General features: G+C 49.3%; 1 protein-coding gene and 1 long non-coding RNA gene across 3 annotated transcripts in view; both read right to left on the bottom strand.

Moving 5' to 3' along the window:
- Positions 1 to 2,492: 2,492 nt before the first annotated feature.
- The window catches only part of LOC149125735 (uncharacterized), a 34,511-nt gene continuing 19,607 nt past the window's right edge, over positions 2,493 to 17,396 (bottom strand). The window contains exons 3-4 of one of the 2 annotated variants that reach the window (XR_016237380.1): positions 4,722 to 5,386; positions 2,493 to 4,276 (exon numbers count right to left, since the gene is read on the bottom strand). This is a non-coding gene — a long non-coding RNA (uncharacterized LOC149125735). The remainder of the gene's footprint in view (positions 4,277 to 4,721; positions 5,387 to 17,396) is intronic. The other variant, XR_016237378.1, reaches the window with a different exon arrangement.
- LOC149125736 (uncharacterized) lies at positions 6,202 to 12,948 on the bottom strand. Its single transcript, XM_089336773.1, has 2 exons — positions 12,830 to 12,948; positions 6,202 to 8,415 (listed from the first exon to the last, which is right to left on the bottom strand). The coding sequence occupies exons 1-2, from the start codon at positions 12,830 to 12,832 to the stop codon at positions 6,202 to 6,204; spliced, it is 2,217 nt and encodes a 738-aa protein (XP_089192899.1). The 5' UTR covers positions 12,833 to 12,948.

Genomic DNA, 17,396 nt, shown 5'->3' with positions numbered 1-17,396 from the left:
CTGGACTACCAAGTACCAGATGTTCAGGGGCCTAGCCTGCCCTGCTCTCTCTCTCTCTCGGGTTGAAGGGATAATGCCTACCCTGACGACTCAGCTGGGTGGCATTGAACCTCATTTGTGGACTCAGCAGGTCATTTTACTGACCAGCAAGCTAATGGTGAGAAAGGAACTGGGCCGAGGTAGCAGGTGTCAGGGCTGGAATCTCATGCAGGCTGTGTCTGCCCCAGGGGTGAGTCTCTTCCCCAGGAGGGGGTGCTTTCTCTAGGTGTTACCTGAGCCAGCTTGGCACTAACACTGCCGGGGATGGCACAGAGGTGAGGGAGGCCTGGCTTCTGTGTTCAGCGGCCCACCTCGGTCCAGGGGTCATAGGAGAGAGGGCCCCCTTCAGGAGAGTCAGAGGCTCTGAAGGAGGTGACTCTGGTGTCTAGTTAGAGTGTGTCGTTTAGTCATTCCTCAAACGTTGGAATACACGGAGCAGGGGAATGAAGAGGGGAGAGCATTCCAGGTCAAGAACTTTGGACCCAGCAGCGGGGAGCTCACGGGAGAGTCAGCCTGCAAGCGTCTGCAACACAAAGAGCATCAGGCCTTCAGGGACCTGCACCAAGGAACATGGAGACAAGGAGGTGCCTGAGTCGGACCTGGAAGGCTCCTGGAGTTAGCCATGTCCCCCACCTCCTGCACATAAACCCTTGGCAAAGGAAGACCTTTCTCTCTCTCTGTCTCACACTGTCCACTGTGCCTGTCATAAAAAAAAAAAAAGATGGATGCAGTCACAGAGAATGAAGTTCTGCACTGTTATCTTGTAAGCCACACACTACCATGTTGACTAGTAAACTAAAGCCACCCAGAGAACTGCCAGGCTCCCGCCATCACCGGCCTGCCAAGCTCGCATGCAAGCTGCATCCCAGCCCAGGCGCCTTCATTCAAAGGTCTCCTTATTGGGCCCTCAGCTGAGAAACCTCCCAGGGGCCTCCACCAAGGCTTCCTTATCAACAGCCTTGGCCAAGGTACCTACCTCCTGCCATCAAACTCGCCTTTGCCACTCCTGTCATTCTCCCCTCTTCCTCCTCTCCGGCCTGCCTTCACTAGACAAGTAGGAATCCTCCTTCAGATAGGATTCTCCTGTCTAACTGTCACTCAGAACATTAGTGAGCCAGCCCCTCTTCTTTTTGCCTCTTGCTTTTACCATGGGGCTGCGAGTAAATACAATCTTTGCTTCCAGGTTGGCTCGCTGTCCTCACTGGCCATGGCAACACCTAACTCTTGCAGACACTCATTTTGAAAACACATGTAACTTACACATATTTCTGTTTCAAAAGTTATTTATTTAAAGGGCAGAGTTACATTGTGTTTTCAGGAATTCTCTGAGACGCAGAAGCAGGACATCTCCAGGACCTCCCAGCTCTGCTTTGGTTCGGGTCTGACGTAAGTGACGCCATTTCCCCCTTGTGGTCCATCTTCTTCTCCAAAAGCATTGTCGACCACCCAATCTCAAGTGTGGTTTTGACTGTCCCTCGACGCCAGGATGGACCTGTTCTGGTTGATCTGGGAATGGTTGGAAACTGAGCTGATGTCAAGTCTTTGCCCATGTTTGAGTGACAAGGTCCAGAAAAGTGGCTCGCAGAACCCAGGCTGCCTGGAGTTTGTTAAAATCACTTTGGCTTGTTCCATGGGCATTGGCTATCCTCTCACAGAGCTGGACCAGCATTATCCAGTTAGGAGTTGTACTTCAGAGACTTTCAAGGATCAGGTACAATGTTCAGAAATGACCATGCTAAGTAAAATTAATAGTCAAATGATAACTTCAGTTTGTAAAATGGTTTAAAATGATGAACCCAAGCCTGAAGGGGAACCAGCTAAATAAATCAAAGAACTGGGTGAGACTTACTGTAGCCACTCAGCCTACTCTCAGCTCCCCCAGAATTTACATGAGTCTAGCCATCTTGTCTGCCTACTAGAGAATTAAGACTAATTCTGTTACCTAAGACTACTTCAGCAAAGAAATTGAGTGAGTGTGGTTGAGTGGCAACAGCCATTGAAGTTGAATCCGTACGGGCATTTAATGTAAATTTCTAGTCATATTTGCATCAGTGACAAACTAGAACTCAGATGTCCAAACAAATCTTGTTTGGCTCTTGGCTATAAGAGGGAGCTCGTGAAATGATTAGCCTGATTATGTCTTATAACACAGTCCTCTTCCTAGCTAGAGAGTGGTAGCCACATATTGGAGGAAACCAGAAGTCAGGATCCAGTCCAACATCAAGAGAGAGAATAACTCTAAAACAACAGACAGGGTTACACTCTACCAGCAGACAGACATCGTTTTTCTCTAAACCACTTTTCTACAGTTTCCCCTAGTTTTACAAAAGAGAATAAGAGGTAATTTGTTTATAAAATAAATTTAGTTTCAACAGACAAATCTGATTATTTACACAAGTGCTTCAAATATAGCAATTAACTACATAGGAATCTCGAATTAAAAATCTGTTGAATGGCATGGGCCTTGGGCTGAGCAGTTAAGATGCAAGTTGGGATATTCCCATCCCCTAGCAGAGTGCCTGGGCTTGAGTTCTGACTGCACCTTCAGTCCTGGCTTCCTGCTGGTGCACACCTGGGAGGCAGCAGGTGATGGCTCGAGCACTTGGGTCCCTGCCAGCCCAGGTAGCAGACCCAGGGCGAGTTTCCAGGTCCGGGCTGCAGCTCAGCCCAATCCAGGCTATCACAGGCATTCAGAGGGAGAATCAGTGGACAGAACTCCCACTGTCTGCCTTCTACATAAAGAAAAATGAAAATAAACTTCTTTGGAGGCTGGGAAGCCAAACCCAGGCAGACTTCAGCCTTCCTCTGCTCTCATCCCATGTCCGTGCTCAAAACCTCAGTGACATAACCAATGTGGGTTGTTTTTTTTTTTTTTTAATTTAAAACCTTTAACAAGAGCTGATTGAAGTTCACTGTTTCAAAAATCAAGTTGCAAACTTTTACTGCAAATATAGAAATGAAGTTCTTAAACATCTCAACTTGATCAGATAGGAAACAATTTAAAACTCTTGAAAGGTGTACTGAGAAAAACTAGGCTTTTCTTCTTAAACACATTTGTTATTACCAAAAAGGGACATCTTTAGGAAAAGATAATAAAAATCCCAAGCTGCCTTGACAATGTGCTCCAGTAATCAGGAAGGTGCAGCTCCAATTGTCTGTCCACTGCTGGGGTGGGAACAGCCACTGGTGTTGGAGTCTCTGGCTCCACTTTCATTCCTGCCCCACCTCTGGACATCGGCGGGAACCGTGGCGGGAGGCGGCCTTGGGTCAGCTGCTGGTGCTCCTCCGTCCTCTCCAGGCTGTCTTCGGTGAGGAGTGAGTCCTGCTCCGCAGCCTGTGCCCATGGTCTCCCTGCTCTGCCTTGTCCCACCACCTGCCCGCCAGCACCTTCCATCACTTCTGCACCGGAGGGTGGGAACGCCCTGGGCCACGGCCTAGGGGCTGCACTTGCAGAGGGTAGCGGGGACCGGGTCCTTCCTTCTTTTCCCCACTCCCACTCTTCTGGGATTCTGCCACTCACAGCATGGACCCCTACGCATGGACTTTGTGTGCAACAGTGCAGGCCCCACGCCAAGGGCCGCATCCACAAGGGTTCTCCCCACGGTGCAGGCCGCATCTACAAGGGTTCTCCCCAGTAGGAGCATGGGCAGTTTCTACAAAAGTTCTCCCCAAGGTGGGGACTGTGTCCAAAAGGGTTCTTCCCAAGGCGGGGCCTGTGTCCACAGGGTTCTCACCCACGGCGTGAGCCGTGTTCACAAGAATTCTCCCCGTGGCGGGGGATGTGTCCACAAGGGTTCTCCACAAGGTGGGGGCCATGTCCACAAGGGTTCTCCCCAAGGGGCGACCGCATCTAGAAGGGTTCCTGGCCGCAGCACGTTGGCTGCCTTGCCCTGGAGCTGCACCAGGGTCTGCACCCTTTGCTGCCCACACCCCAGTGTCGCCCCACACTGCCGAGACCCTCGCTGGGTAATTCTGCTTTACGCAGGCTGGGTACAAACACGCTTCCTCCGTGCTCTTCCCCTGGATGAACCAGAGCCGTTTCGCACATGGAACCAGTTCACTGGGTCCACCGCCGTGCGCGCTTGGTTTCAGGGGCGGCGTGCAGATGGATGCGGGTCTCGGCCTCGCTGCTGGCGGCTGCGGCTCCTCCTGGGCGTGAGGGTGGCGCTGCTCGGGTGCTCACGGCTCTCTGGGGTCCGCTCTCCGCTGCTGCTAACTCGCTGTTTGGAATTATGCACTAGTAAAAAGAGAGAAGATCCTTATTGAACTTAGGCAAGTAAGTATATTGTCACAAAATAAGAATAGTCACAGTTTCAAATTTTGACGGGACCAGACAGGGAAAAATAAAAATGTTGCCATTCTTTGCACAAGAATATTTATCGAATCGGTACAAGCTATAGATAGCTCAAGCGAAAAACTTTCCTTAAATTTAGAACACAGAACATCCTTAGAAAACCTGCATCCTTGGGTATCTGTACCCACATGGGAGACCCAAAAGCTCCTGGCTCCTGTCTTCAGCCTGCCCTAGCCCCAGCCCAGGGCAGCCATTTGGGGAGTAAACCAGCAAACAGACGATTGCCTGCTGTCTCTGCTTCTCTTTTTGTAACTCTGCCTTTCAAGTATATAACATCTTTTTTTAAAAGATAAGTATTAAAAAAAAGATCTTCATAGAAGCAACTTACATGGAATTACAGAGTTCTTGTAAGAGCTCTTCTAGGCATAAGGACCTTCAGGAGTCACGGCTCTGCTCTCAGACACGGAAGCACGAGGTCCCCTCCTCCATGACCTCCATGGTTTGGGTCTGATGTGACTGCACCTTGGCACGGGCAGCTTTCATGGCACAGTTTTGCAAGTACAGCCAAGATCTAGAATATTCATAGCACCCTCATAAAAGCAGTTACCCTGCAAGAGGGGAACGAATGAAGACTGTTTCTGATTCTATGAAGTTCTGTTTGATTCAGTTTTTGTATGAAAATCCACACATCTTAGAAAAAATAACAAATGTTTTAAAAAGCTTACCAATAATATTAAGCATGCACCGTGTTGGCACAGTGCTGATGATCAGGAAAGCAAAAATAATGAGGGAGAATTTTTCAGCCCTATGTATTTCCTCTCGGGCTGAGGAGTTCATAGTTCTGGGTGGAAATCATCTATGGACTTTCTGATGCTGTCGCAGGTGATCAGATCGCGCAAAGCTCTTGTCGCACTTGGTACATGTGTAGGGCCGCTCCCCAGAGTGCTTCCTCTTGTGTCTGCTGAGCTCGTCCACGCGGGAGAATCTCCATGGGCATCCTTCCTCACTGCATTCATAGGGCTTCTCCCCTGCAAGAGAGACAAGGAGAGACTCCTATCTCAGGGTCATGGCGGGCAGCGCTGTGGGAAGTGACCAAGAATAACAGGGTTTGGGGCACGTTGGGAGGAAGAGTCAGAGGAGAAATGCCTGGAGGGGGTGAGTAAAAAGGAGATGGAGGGACAGAGGAAAACCATGAAGGAGGAGAGGAAGAAAGGAAACGAGGAGAAGAAAGAAGAGGAACAAGAGTGAACGGAGGGCGTCCAGGGCTGTTAGTTCTAGAATGGGGTCCATGAAGCCACAGTCCCCGTAGAGGCAGGGTCAAGAACCTACAGAAGGGGCCAAACATATTCCTTCCTTGTTCCATCACCTGCATACAATCCATGCCACAGAACAACTCTGGGCCAGGACCAGAGCCTGTCCTAGGACTACTTTATTCACCCTGTCCTTTCTTTTTTTTTTTTTAAGAGCTATTTATTTATTTGAAAGTCAGAGTTACACAAGAGAAAGAGAGAGAGGTCTTCATCCATTGGTTTACTCCCTAATTGGCCACAATGGCCAGAGGAATAGTGGGTAAAGCCACTGCCTGAGACACTAGCATCCCATATGGGTACCGGATTGCGTCCTAGCTGCTCCAACTGCGAACCAGCCTCTTGCTAATGATCTAGAAAAGGCAGTGGCCCCTGCACCCATGTGGGAGACTTGGATGAAGCTCCTGGCTTTGGCCTGGCCCAGCCTTGGTCGTGGCAGCCTTCTAGCGGAGTGAACCAATAGATGGAAGATAGCAGTCTTTCCCCATCTCTCTGTAACTCTTTCTAAATAAATAAATAAATTTAAAAGGCCCAAAACCCCTTACCCCTATGTCTGGGTCCTCACTCACCTGTGTGTTTACGCTTATGGATCTGGAGGTAGGAAGACTTTGAATAAGATTTCCCACAGTCAGGATATGTACAGACATAAGGCTTCAAAAGCTCAGGATTCTTCGGAGGCTGATAGCGCTGGGTCTGTAGGTTCCAATTCTGCTTTTCTAAGAGTTGTCCTTGAACCAAAGAAGAACTTGAAAAGTACTCTGGAGGTTGTCCTTGGATCAAAAGGAAACTTGAAGCATATACAAATCCTGGGTGTGGCAATGAGAAGGACTGATGGGGCATCATTTGAGTCCCATAGACTTGGCTACTATTGGTCATCATCTGGCCCCCAGAGAGGGAGCAGTTACCAGTGAAGGGCATCATCTGGCCCCCATAGAGAGTCTGGTCACCACTTGGCAAGTTAATCTGGCCCACATATAGGGTCTTGTCACCAGTTGGAGAATTCATCTGGGCCACATACTGGGTCTGGTCACTAGCTGGGGTGTTCATCTGGCCCACATACAGGGTCTGGTCACCAGTTGGTGAGTTCATCTGGCCTACATACAGGGTCTGGTCAATAGCTGGGGTGTTCATCTGGCCCCCATACAAGGTCTGGTTAGCAGTTGGCAAGTTCATCTGACCCTCACAGAGGGTCTGGTCATCATTTGGTGAGTGCATCTGGCCCACAAATAGGGTCTGGTCATTAGTAGTGGCGTTCAACTGGCCCTGATAGAGGGTCTGGTCACCAGTTGGTGAGTTCATCTGACGCACATACAGGTTCTGGTCACTAGCTGGGGTGTTCATCTGGCCCCCATAGAGGGTCTGATGGTCACCACTTGGGACATTCATCTGGCTCCCATACAAGGTCTGGTCAGCAGTTGTCAAGTTCATCTGACCCCCATAGAGGGTCTGGTCACCAATTGGTGAGTTCACCTGGCCCCCATAGAGGGTCTGGTCACCAGCTGGTGAGTTCATCTGGCCCACATACAGGGTCTGGTCACTAGCTGGGGTGTTCATCTGGCCCCCATAGAGGGTCTGATGGTCACCACTTGGGGCATTCATCTGGCTCCCATACAAGGTCTGGTCGGCAGTTGTCAAGTTCATCTGACCCCCATAGAGTCTCTGGTCACCAATTGGCAAGTTCACCTGGCCCCCATAGAGGGTCTGGTCACCAGCTGGTGAGTTCATCTGGCCCACATACAAGGTCTGGTCACTAGCTGGGGTGTTCATCTGGCCCCCATAGAGGGTCTGATGGTCACCACTTGGGGCATTCATCTGGCCCCCATATAAGGTCTGGTCACCAATTGGAGAGTTCACCTGGTCCCCATAGAGGGTCTGGTCACCAGTTGGTGAGTTCATCTGACGCACATACAGGTTCTGGTCACTAGCTGGGGTGTGCATCTGGCCCCCATAGAGGGTCTGAAGGTCACCACTTGGGGCATTCATCTGGCCCCCATACAAGGTTTGGTCAGCAGTTGGCGAGTTCACCTGGCCTCCATAGAGGGCCTGGTCACAAGTTGGGGCACTCATCTGACCACCATAGAGGGTCTGGTCACCAGTAGAGTTGCTGATCTGACCCCTATAGAATCTCTGGCCACCAGTGGTGTTGCTCTTCTGGGCCCCATCGAGGATCTGGTCACCACTGGGAGTCCTCCCATGCCGCTCTGTAAGAGTTGTCATCTGAGCTCCAGGCAGAGTCTGGTTCTCACTGGCGGTATTGATCTGATCATCCCATGTCATCTGGATCATGCCGAGGGTCTTCAACTGGCCGTCTTCACTGGACACTGTCAGCTTGCCGGCAGTGCCAGCTGACTTCTGACCATCAGTCGGTGTCATCTTCGGAATGTCAGTGACACCTGTCATCTGGGAGTCTGCTGTGGGTTTGGTCTGATCAAAGGTTACTTCCTGGTCTGTGAAAAGAGTCTTACTTTGGTCCTCAAGAGGCCTATCAAGGTCCGTAACAGAGGGTTGTGTGGAGTTCTGGATGAGGACGGTCCCGGGGATGTTCGGACGCTCAGAAGGCACTGTGGGGGTCAAGGTCGGCATCGCCAGGCTCTGGGCTGACTCTTGTTGGCTTCCCTCACCACAGGCAGGCAGAGGCACTGCCGGTGTTTCTGCCTCTTCCTTATGTGGCTCACAGAGGTCCTGCAAATACTCCTCGATTTCCTCAAGTGTGGGAGGGGTGTACCTCTCTCTGTTGTTGTCTAGTAACTGAAATAGATATTCAGCTGTAGGATCCTGCACAAAAAAAAATTAGAAGGTCAAGAGTCCAGCCCCACTCAAATTCCTCACAGCTGTCTCCCTCCCTCTGATCTCATCCTAGTCCAGCTCTTCCCCAGCCCTCGCCTTGAAGCCTGCAATCGCCTCAACTGGTCTCACACTAGAATGGACTCCAACCAGTGCACCCTCCACACAGGGAGTAACATTTCTAAAGCACACATTCTTTTAAAATTGTTTCCTCATGTTTTATTTAAAAGACAGAGAGACAGGGACAGAGACTCAGAGAGCACATTTTTCATCTGCTGATTTCCTCCCCAGATGCTCACAAGAGCAGAGACCGGGTCAGGTGAAAATCAGGAACCTGGAACTCAAGCTAGGCCTCCCATCTGTGTGGCAGGGACTCGAGCACTGGAGTCATCGCTGCTGCCTCCTAGGGTGTGCGTGAGCAGGAGCTGGGAATGGAAGTGGAGCCAGGACTCCAACCCAGGCATGGTGCTGTGGGATGCAGGGGTCCCACAGCACTCTGCCTGTCCTCAAAATGCAAGCTCTTCCTAAGCTATTTCTATCTACCAGTGCAGCTAGGAGTCTAGAGGAATGCTCCACTATGCCCTGCCAAGATCTCACTCCAGGGACTCTTCCAAAGATGGCCCGCCGCCCCAGACATCTTCCTGGGATTCAATGAAGTGGATGCACTTTCTAAGATTTTTACCTCATTTCTTTTCTTTCCTATCATGACTCCAGAAGACAACTTAATCTCATGTAAGAATCCAGAGGTCCACGGAGGTGAAGTGAGTTGGCCCAGGTGGAAGACTGTTAACCACCTCTCTGGCACCCAGCAGCTTGAGCTTCCTGAGAACCTAGCAGGGACTGAACTATGTCTCCCCCAGATTCCTAGGCTGAACCCTGATCCCCAGTGTGTTGGGTCTTTGGGAAGAGATTAGGCCACGAGAGGAGAGCTCTCATGAAAGAAGTGAGTGCCTTCAGGGAGGCAGAGACCAGAGTTCTTTACTTCCCCCACAGGAAGGTACAGTGAGAAGATGGCTGTCCACAAGACAGCCAGCAAGCCCTCACCAGCCAGCGAATCTGCTGGCACCTTGAACTTGGATGTCCCACCCTCCAAAACTGTGGAGGAATAAATTTCTGTCACTTATAAGCCAGCTAGTTTATGGGACTTTGTTTCAGCAGCCCAAACAGCACTCTCATTTATTTAATGAACATAAATTTCCAAACTACAGAAAATGGATTACAATGGCTTCCCCCCACCCATAACTTCTCTCCCACCTGCAGCCCTCCCCTTTCCTGCTCCCTCTCCCCCTCCCCTTCCATTCACATCAAGATTCATTTTCAATTCTCTTTATATACAGAAAATCAATTTAGTATATATTAAGTAAAGATTTCAACAGTGTGCACCCACACAGAAACACAAAGTGAAACATACTGTTTGACTACTAGTTATAGCATGAAATCACAATGTATAGCACATTAAGGACAGAGATCCCACATGAGGAGGAAGCACACAGTGACTCCTGTTGTTGATCCAACAAATTGACACTCTAGTTTATGGCGAGAGTAACCACCCTAGGCTCCCGTCATGAGTTGCCAAGTCTATGGAAGCCTTCCGAGTTCACCGACTCTGATCATATTTAGACAAGCTCATAGTCAAAGTGGAAGTTCTCTCCTCCATTCAGAGAAAGGCACCTCCCTCTCTTTTTTTTTTTCAAGGGAAAGGTTTTTTGGGGAATACCCAACAGACCGGAAAGCTGATTCCAGCCAAGACTGGAAGAAAAGTCACTCATCTTTTGTAGGTAGAGGGGCTTGAATGTAGAGAGGTTTTGAACAATTACACAGCATTAACTGGGGAAGAGGAGCATCAGTACACACAGGTTGGGAGTAGAGCCATTGGTGGTAGAGTAGAGGTTATGATTACAAAGAAATGAGGCCCAAGTGCGCTAGACAGGGTCTAGAACAAAGGACAGACTCATTATTAGAGGAGCTAAGAAAGGTGCTGTCTAGGCTACAATTAAGTTTTCTGATTGAGAGGCAACTAGAACCTGACAGAAGGGGCTTGAGAGTTAATCTGGTGGGCTTTAGGCCTTGGAAGTTAAGAGGCCCAGACCTATCAATCTCTCCACATGGGGACATCCTAAGGGAGGTGTGAACCTCCTAGGGGAAGGCACTCTGTTGACTCTCATTACTTAGCTGGCCTGGGAGGAGAGCTGGCCAGGTAAAGGCAGGTGGCATCTCCAACAGGAAATCTACAGTTCTGCCTGCAATGTTGCTGACCCTACTTGGCCGTCCCCTCAGCTGCGGTGGTCACTTTGGAAGCTGGGCTGAGTGAAGGGCTTTTCAGCTTAGAGCCAATAAGATCTGTGGCTCTGACCTGGGCATCCTTCGACTCCAGGGCAGGTCCATTTCAGTGATCCAACTCTTGGCAGAGCTGCCAGGGCCCTTCACAAGCTGACTTCTGCTGCAGTCCAGGCTTACCCCATTGAAAGCCACTGCAGTGGACTGGCCTGGTGGGTCTCCTTGAGGGCAGATCACTGTACAGAACAGCCATTAATAGGCCTGCCACCCATTGCTTCTGATGCCTGGCTTTCTTGTCCTCCTGGGTTTTGTTAAAGCAGACCAGAGGATGCAAGTCAAGGGAGTGCCCAAGGCCCATCTCTAATCTTCGGTGGCCTAAACTACAAGTCCATAGTCACAGGCATGTCCTGTAGTAGTTTTCCTAAGGTAGACGATGCCCATGAGGAAAATTGTATTCTCACTTTAAAACTTTTTTCCCTCTGGTCTAAAAGGGAGGTTTTTATCTACTTACTGTTTACTTCGCTGCTGGCGAAATCAATCTGGCTAGGAAATGATCATTTAAGCTCTTATTTTGGCTATGCTATTACAGAAAAATGTTAGCCATCTCTTTTATAAGGTCTAAAGATTAAATTGTGCATCCTACAGATTCCTTCATAATAAAATTAGTTTCCTATCTTGAAGAGAATAGAGAAATGAAAGAACAAGTGGGGCTTAGAATAGAGAAATGAGGGAGCAAGTCCTAGATCGCTTGCTGACAATAGCAATATCACATGAAAACTTAGCAAACAGTTTCAGCCATTAGATAACAACTTAAGAAAACATTTCCCAGAAGGTCCAATGCCGTCTCTAAATTTTAAGAATCATGTATTTGGAAACGCCTCTTAAATATCTAACATGGTGTAGTTTGTTGAACCAGTCAACTTAAGCACACACACATAAAATGTTTTTAATTTCTTCCTACCAGCAAGTTTAAAACATGATACAGAGATTCAGGTCACACGAATTAAAACGTATCTTTGATTAATTTTAGCAGCTTAAATTTACGGACACTCTTATCTATAAGCCAATTAAAATAAAACTCTTAATACAGAGTTTTATTTAATAAAAAAAAAACAAAGAGCACCCTCTTATGCAAAGTAATGAATGCAAGATGAAATCACAGGATTTGGAAAAAACTTAAGCGGTGAATGAAACCACAACCCGTCATGCCGAATATTATGGAATACAACAAAAGCTGCACCAGAGGGAAATGTCTAGCTATAAAGAAAATAAAAGCCAGAAAACTCCTACATCAACAACCTCACTACAATTTCAGGAACTAGCAAAACAGCAAACTAAACCCAAAGGTAGCAGAAAGAAATAATAAAATTAGAAGCGAGGCGGGGGCCATCACTCTAATGCCAGCAGCGCTCCAGCTCCCTGTGCATGAGCTCACAAAGGCAGCGGAAGGTGACCCAAGTCCTTGGGCCCCTGCACCCATGTGGGAGCCCTGGATGGAGCCAACAGGGCCATCTGGGGAGTGAACCAGCAGACGGAAGGTCTTTGTCCCGCCCTCTCTCTCTGTACCTGTCTTTCAAATGGAAAGAAGAAAGGGAGCCAGGAAAGAAGGAAAAGAAGAGGAAAATAGAGAAAAAGCCGAGGAACCACAACAAAAGGCTTTCCCGTCGCTGCCTCCCCAGTCACTGCCGCGCCTCCTGAGTAAGGGTGTCTTAACCCAGCAGCCTCCCACGCCGCCAGGCCTCACGGAATAGTCACGGCAGGCAGCTGGCTTGGAAGTGTCCTTCCACCGTCCACAGCAGAGCGCACTGAAGCCCAGGGCCGAGGCGTGGCCTGGGGACTCCTGCCGAGCAGCCAGGCCCCGGCCCCGCAGCCAGGGGACGCCAGCCCCACTGCCCTCAGCTGGCCCGCCTTCGCCTGGAGGAAGGTGTGCCCTCGGCGGGACCGGTACGTGCAAGTGCCCAGAAAGGATGGCCCGAGAGCCTGACGCGAATCGAGCGCCCTGCAGGACCCCCAACTTTGTAGGCAGCGTTGCACTGCTGGGCCCCCCACATGCCAGCCGCAGCGTTTCCAGTCCCCTCCCCACCGTGACGCTAGAACCCTGGGCTGGCGAGTGTGGACGCAGACTCACCATAGTGGACGCAGAAAGAGCCCCTGGAGCAAACAGTGCGCTCTGTGGCAGAAACACAGCAGGGCAGGCTGGAGAAGCAGGAGCGGACCACCCACCGAGGCAGCCAGAACTGACCCTGTCAGCAGCAGGAGGTGCGGCCCTCCTTTTATAGCACTAGCGGGGCGGGCCGTGTGCACACCTGCTCCAGATTGGCTCCTGGCCCCGGCTACGCCTCCCAGGGGCGGAGCCCTGTGCTCCCGCCTCGTTTCTGCTAATTTCCCCCTGACTCTAGCTTGGTGATTAAGTCACTTGCCAAAGCCGATCTACCTGGGCTTGATCTCTGGCCTTGAGCTCCGGCCCCTCCCCCACCGCCCACCGTGAATCTCCCATTGCAGCCCCAGGAGTGGGTTTTGTTGTGGCAGTCATCACGCACTGCGGGAACCGAAGATTGGCAAACAGGGTTTACCAGGAAGTCGGAGAGCCCAGAGCTGACCTCAAGCGTTTTCTGTTACTATGATCTGATCCTTAATTAACCACGCTCAAGGCCACAGCCTCTGAAACCAATCAACCCTTCAGTGACAGTGGATCTCACCACCTTGACCGTGGCAGACTTAACCAAAATTACTTTGTGCGTCAGATCCTGTGGGTTCGGTCAGGTCACTCTAAGAAATGCAATGCCGAGGCGGCACTGGGGTGCAGTGTGTACAGCTGCCGCCTCGGACACCTGCATTCCGTATACCCGTGGGTTCAGGTCCCAGTTACTCTACTTCCACTCCAGTTCCCTACTAAGGGCCTGGGGAAAGCAGTGGAAGATGGCCCACGTGCTTGGGCCCCTGCACCCGCGTGGGAGACCTGGAAGAAGATTCTCTCTTCGGCCTGACCCATCTTGGCCACTGCGGCAATTTGAGGAGGGAACCAGCATTGGAAGATCTCTCTCTCTCTGTAACTCTGACTTTCAAATAAATAACTAAGTCTATAAGAAAGGAAGGAAAAATGTATTGTTTTCAAAGCTTTATTCATTTGCAAGAGTTATATAGAGAGAAGGAGAGACGAAGAGAAAGGTCTTTCATTTGCTGGTTCACTCCCCAAGTTGCCGCCAAAACAGGCACTGTGCTGATCTGGAGCCAGGAGCCTAGAGCTTCTTCCGGGTCTCCCACATGGGTACAGGGGCCCAAGCACTTGGGCCATCCTCTGCTGCTTTCCCAGGTGTGTTAGCAGGGAGCTGGATGGGAAGTGGACAGCTGGGACTAGAATTGGCATCTATACCAAGCAGTGGCTTAACCTGCTTCACCAAATGGCACATGCATATGAAGGGTTTCAAAAAAAAAAAAAAAAAACTCTTCAGTACTAGGAACCTATTTTTAAAAAATATTCATTTATTTGAAAATCAGAGTTAGAGAGGGATAGAGAGTGGTGATCTTGCAAGCACTGGCTCACTCCCCAAGTGTCCACAACCGCCAGCACTGAGCCAGGCCCAAGCCAGGAGCCTGGTGAAGCAGCCAGGACTCTCACCTGCCCCCATATGGTGCCAGCATCCCTACGCCAGAATGCTAGCCTCAGTACGACTTTTAACTGGGATTTAGAAAGTACTGAAAAGTTCATCACGTACATTAAAATTAAATCAAAGTTAATAAGCAAAGAAAACCTCTGAAAGACTGCTTAGAGAGGAGTGTGAAAAATGGCTGATTTCCGGATTTTACCACCATAAGGAATAGACAGACAGCCATGTCACGCTAATTCAAGCAAGGCTCTGGGTTTTGTTGAAATAAAATGGCTAACTTAAAGGAATCGCGGTTGGAGGGGGAGGGACAAAGAGCAGCGCTGCTGGCTCCCTGTGGGCCTGGCGCTGGATTTGTAAACGTTGTCGCCTAAGGCTGGCTGGTGCCTCCAACCCAACGACCCTGGCCTGCGGGACCGCCTCGGGGCACCGTGGGGCCCTCAGTACTGCGCCCGGCATAGCCCCTCGTCCGCGGCCCAGGACCAGGCTACTTCAAAGATGCTTCATGGAAAACGGGGCCCATGTCTTGAACACTGGCTCAGCCACGTTTCAGCGAAAGAAGCCATTTGTTAATCGTGGGACAGCAGCCCATGCTTGGCGGCAAAGTGCCCAAGACAAAGCGCCACTGGCGGTTAACCAAGCTGTCAGCTCCACTGGGCCTTCTCCACGCCGCCACGCCCCAGAACCAAGGCAGACAGCGACGCGGACTTTGCGCCCTGGAGCCGGCGTCAGTGCGAAGCCCTCCACCAAAGAAAATCAAGTTTTAGATGAGGCCACAGAAGCGAAAGAGTGCATTACGTTTAACCGTGAAGAGCTGAAGATGGAAAAGGCTGGAATGCAACATGTCTGCAGCTCAGAAGCCTCGGGCTGAAGTTGGCCAGAATGGAAGGAAAAGTATCGACATAGTTTTGGTCCAAAGATTGTTTTATTGGAAATTTTCAAAATTTGTATTTTGTTTAGCACATGTATCATTTTCATCCTTTCTCCAAGCTGTTTCCTTCCTGATCGTTGATCACCACTTTTTGAAAAAATAAGAAGAGGCAATTTTCTGAATTTCCTGAACATTTCTTGATATTTGATTTTTGTGTTCCTGAACAAATACGGGGAAGTGATTTTAGAAACTTCTCAGCTGTGACCTTTGGAGTCCCAGTTCACATCATGCAAGGTCATCAAGTGAATAGGATTAACATACAGCATACAGTTTTCTCAATAAACTGACCTGCAACAAGTTTTTAAAGTGAAATACCTAATTTCTTTAAAATTACCTGAGTTATATAATTTTATTATTTAGACTTATTTTTAAACATTCTTTTTTATTTAATAAATGTGATTTTACAAAGTGCAACTTTTGTATTGTTGTGGCTTCTCCCCGCAACCTCCTTCCCTCCAACTGCGCTGCCCTTTCCGACACTCTCTCCCATCCCACCCTTCACTGAGTTTCATTTTCAATTACCTTCAGATACAGAAGATCAAATTATTCTAAGTGGAAACACAGGTGTGCAATTCAATTGAAACATACTTTTAATAACCTCATGTTGTACTTGTAAATTTCAGACAAAACCAAAAATTTTGTGAACCTGTCAAGTTACTGCACTACAAGACCTGGATCAAGTCAGAGTTTTCTGCCAGATTCCAATTATTAATAATGATTGTGTTATTCTGAAATGATAATTCTGTTACTTAAATCGATCACTGACTGTAGGGTTTTGGCTAATGCAATCTTCAGATACTGCATAAGTATTGTTTATCCTGAGCTCCAAAAATGTAAAATTCAACGAGGAGGAGAAAGTGAAATTCACAGTTGTCAAGCAAAATCAATCTTCAAAGGATTTAAACCCATGTATTCTTGTCTATGTGTTCTTCATAATGCTCAAAGTGAGAGGGTAAGTCTATCCCAGACTTAAACTAATTGCTCTAGGAGCCTGCATCGTGGTGTAGCAGGTAAAGTCGCCACCTTCGGGACCAACATCCCATAGGGGTGCTGAATGGTGTCCTGACTTCTCCACTTATGATGCAGCTCTGTGCTAATAGCCTGGAAAAAAACAGCAAAAGATGGCCCAAGTTGTTTGGGCTCCTGCCACCCATGTAGGAGACCTGGAAGAAGCTCCTGTGTTTGGCTTGGCCCAGCCCTGGCCATTTCAGCCATCTGGGAGAGTGAACCAGCAGATGGAAAATCTCTCTCTCTCTCTCTCTGACTTGCAAATAAATGAATAAATCTTTTAAAAAAATGACTGCTCTAAAATAGTGCATCTCTGCATTTGCTTCAGTGTTTGTCAGTGTCACCTGGAGAGCTTATTAATGTCAAGACCCCTAGGTCCCACCTTGGATTTTGTGCCTCAGGGGTGTGGGCTGGGCAGGGAGAATTTGAACCTAATAAGCTCTGAAGGAGTGCTGCCACTGTGTGTCCAAGGATGGCTTCATGTATCTCTGCCACAGAACAAGACTGATAATATTTTTAAGATTTATTTATGTGAAAGTCAGAGTTACACAGAGAAAGAAGGAGAGGCGGGGGGGGGGGTCTTCCATCCACTGGTTCACTCCCCAGTTGGCCGCCAACAGCCAGAGCTGCGCCGATCAGAAGCCAGGAGCTTTCTCCTGGTTTCCCACGTGGATGCAGGGACCCAAGGACCTGGACCATCCTCCACTGGAATGGAATACGGTGTTGCCGCTGATCAACAACACAGGCACAGGTGTAGCAGCCATTCTCCGTCTCCGTCACCTGGGGACTTTTCTGATGCTGCCTTTCTCTGGGCTCCTGCTCTCCCGGGCACCATGGCAGTGTTTGCCTGTGCCCCACCCAGAAGCGTATTCATCTCATATGTTCTGCTTCCTTATCTTGCTTGGGCATCCTGGAGCTATGCATCCTCAACAGGTCCAGGGAAAACATTTGCTGTGCTCCAAGTTCTCCCAGAGTTGTTAGCAGTGCAATGAGTTGCCTCATTCCCACTATGAGGGGGAAACGGTCAAGACAAAGACAAATTCAGAGTTGCTGTGAGGTTGTTCCACGAGTCATGTTCATGTGATGCCCTCCCGCTAGGACTCTCTGCCTCTGCGGATTCTTCCTCCACATCCATAGCCTCCACGTGTCCA

Source organism: Oryctolagus cuniculus, chromosome 7 (assembly GCF_051225735.1).
Source record: "Oryctolagus cuniculus isolate XC-2025 breed Fujian yellow rabbit chromosome 7, ASM5122573v1, whole genome shotgun sequence".
NCBI classification, from domain to species: domain Eukaryota; kingdom Metazoa; phylum Chordata; class Mammalia; order Lagomorpha; family Leporidae; genus Oryctolagus; species Oryctolagus cuniculus.
This window is presented reverse-complemented; position numbering and strand designations above follow the sequence as displayed.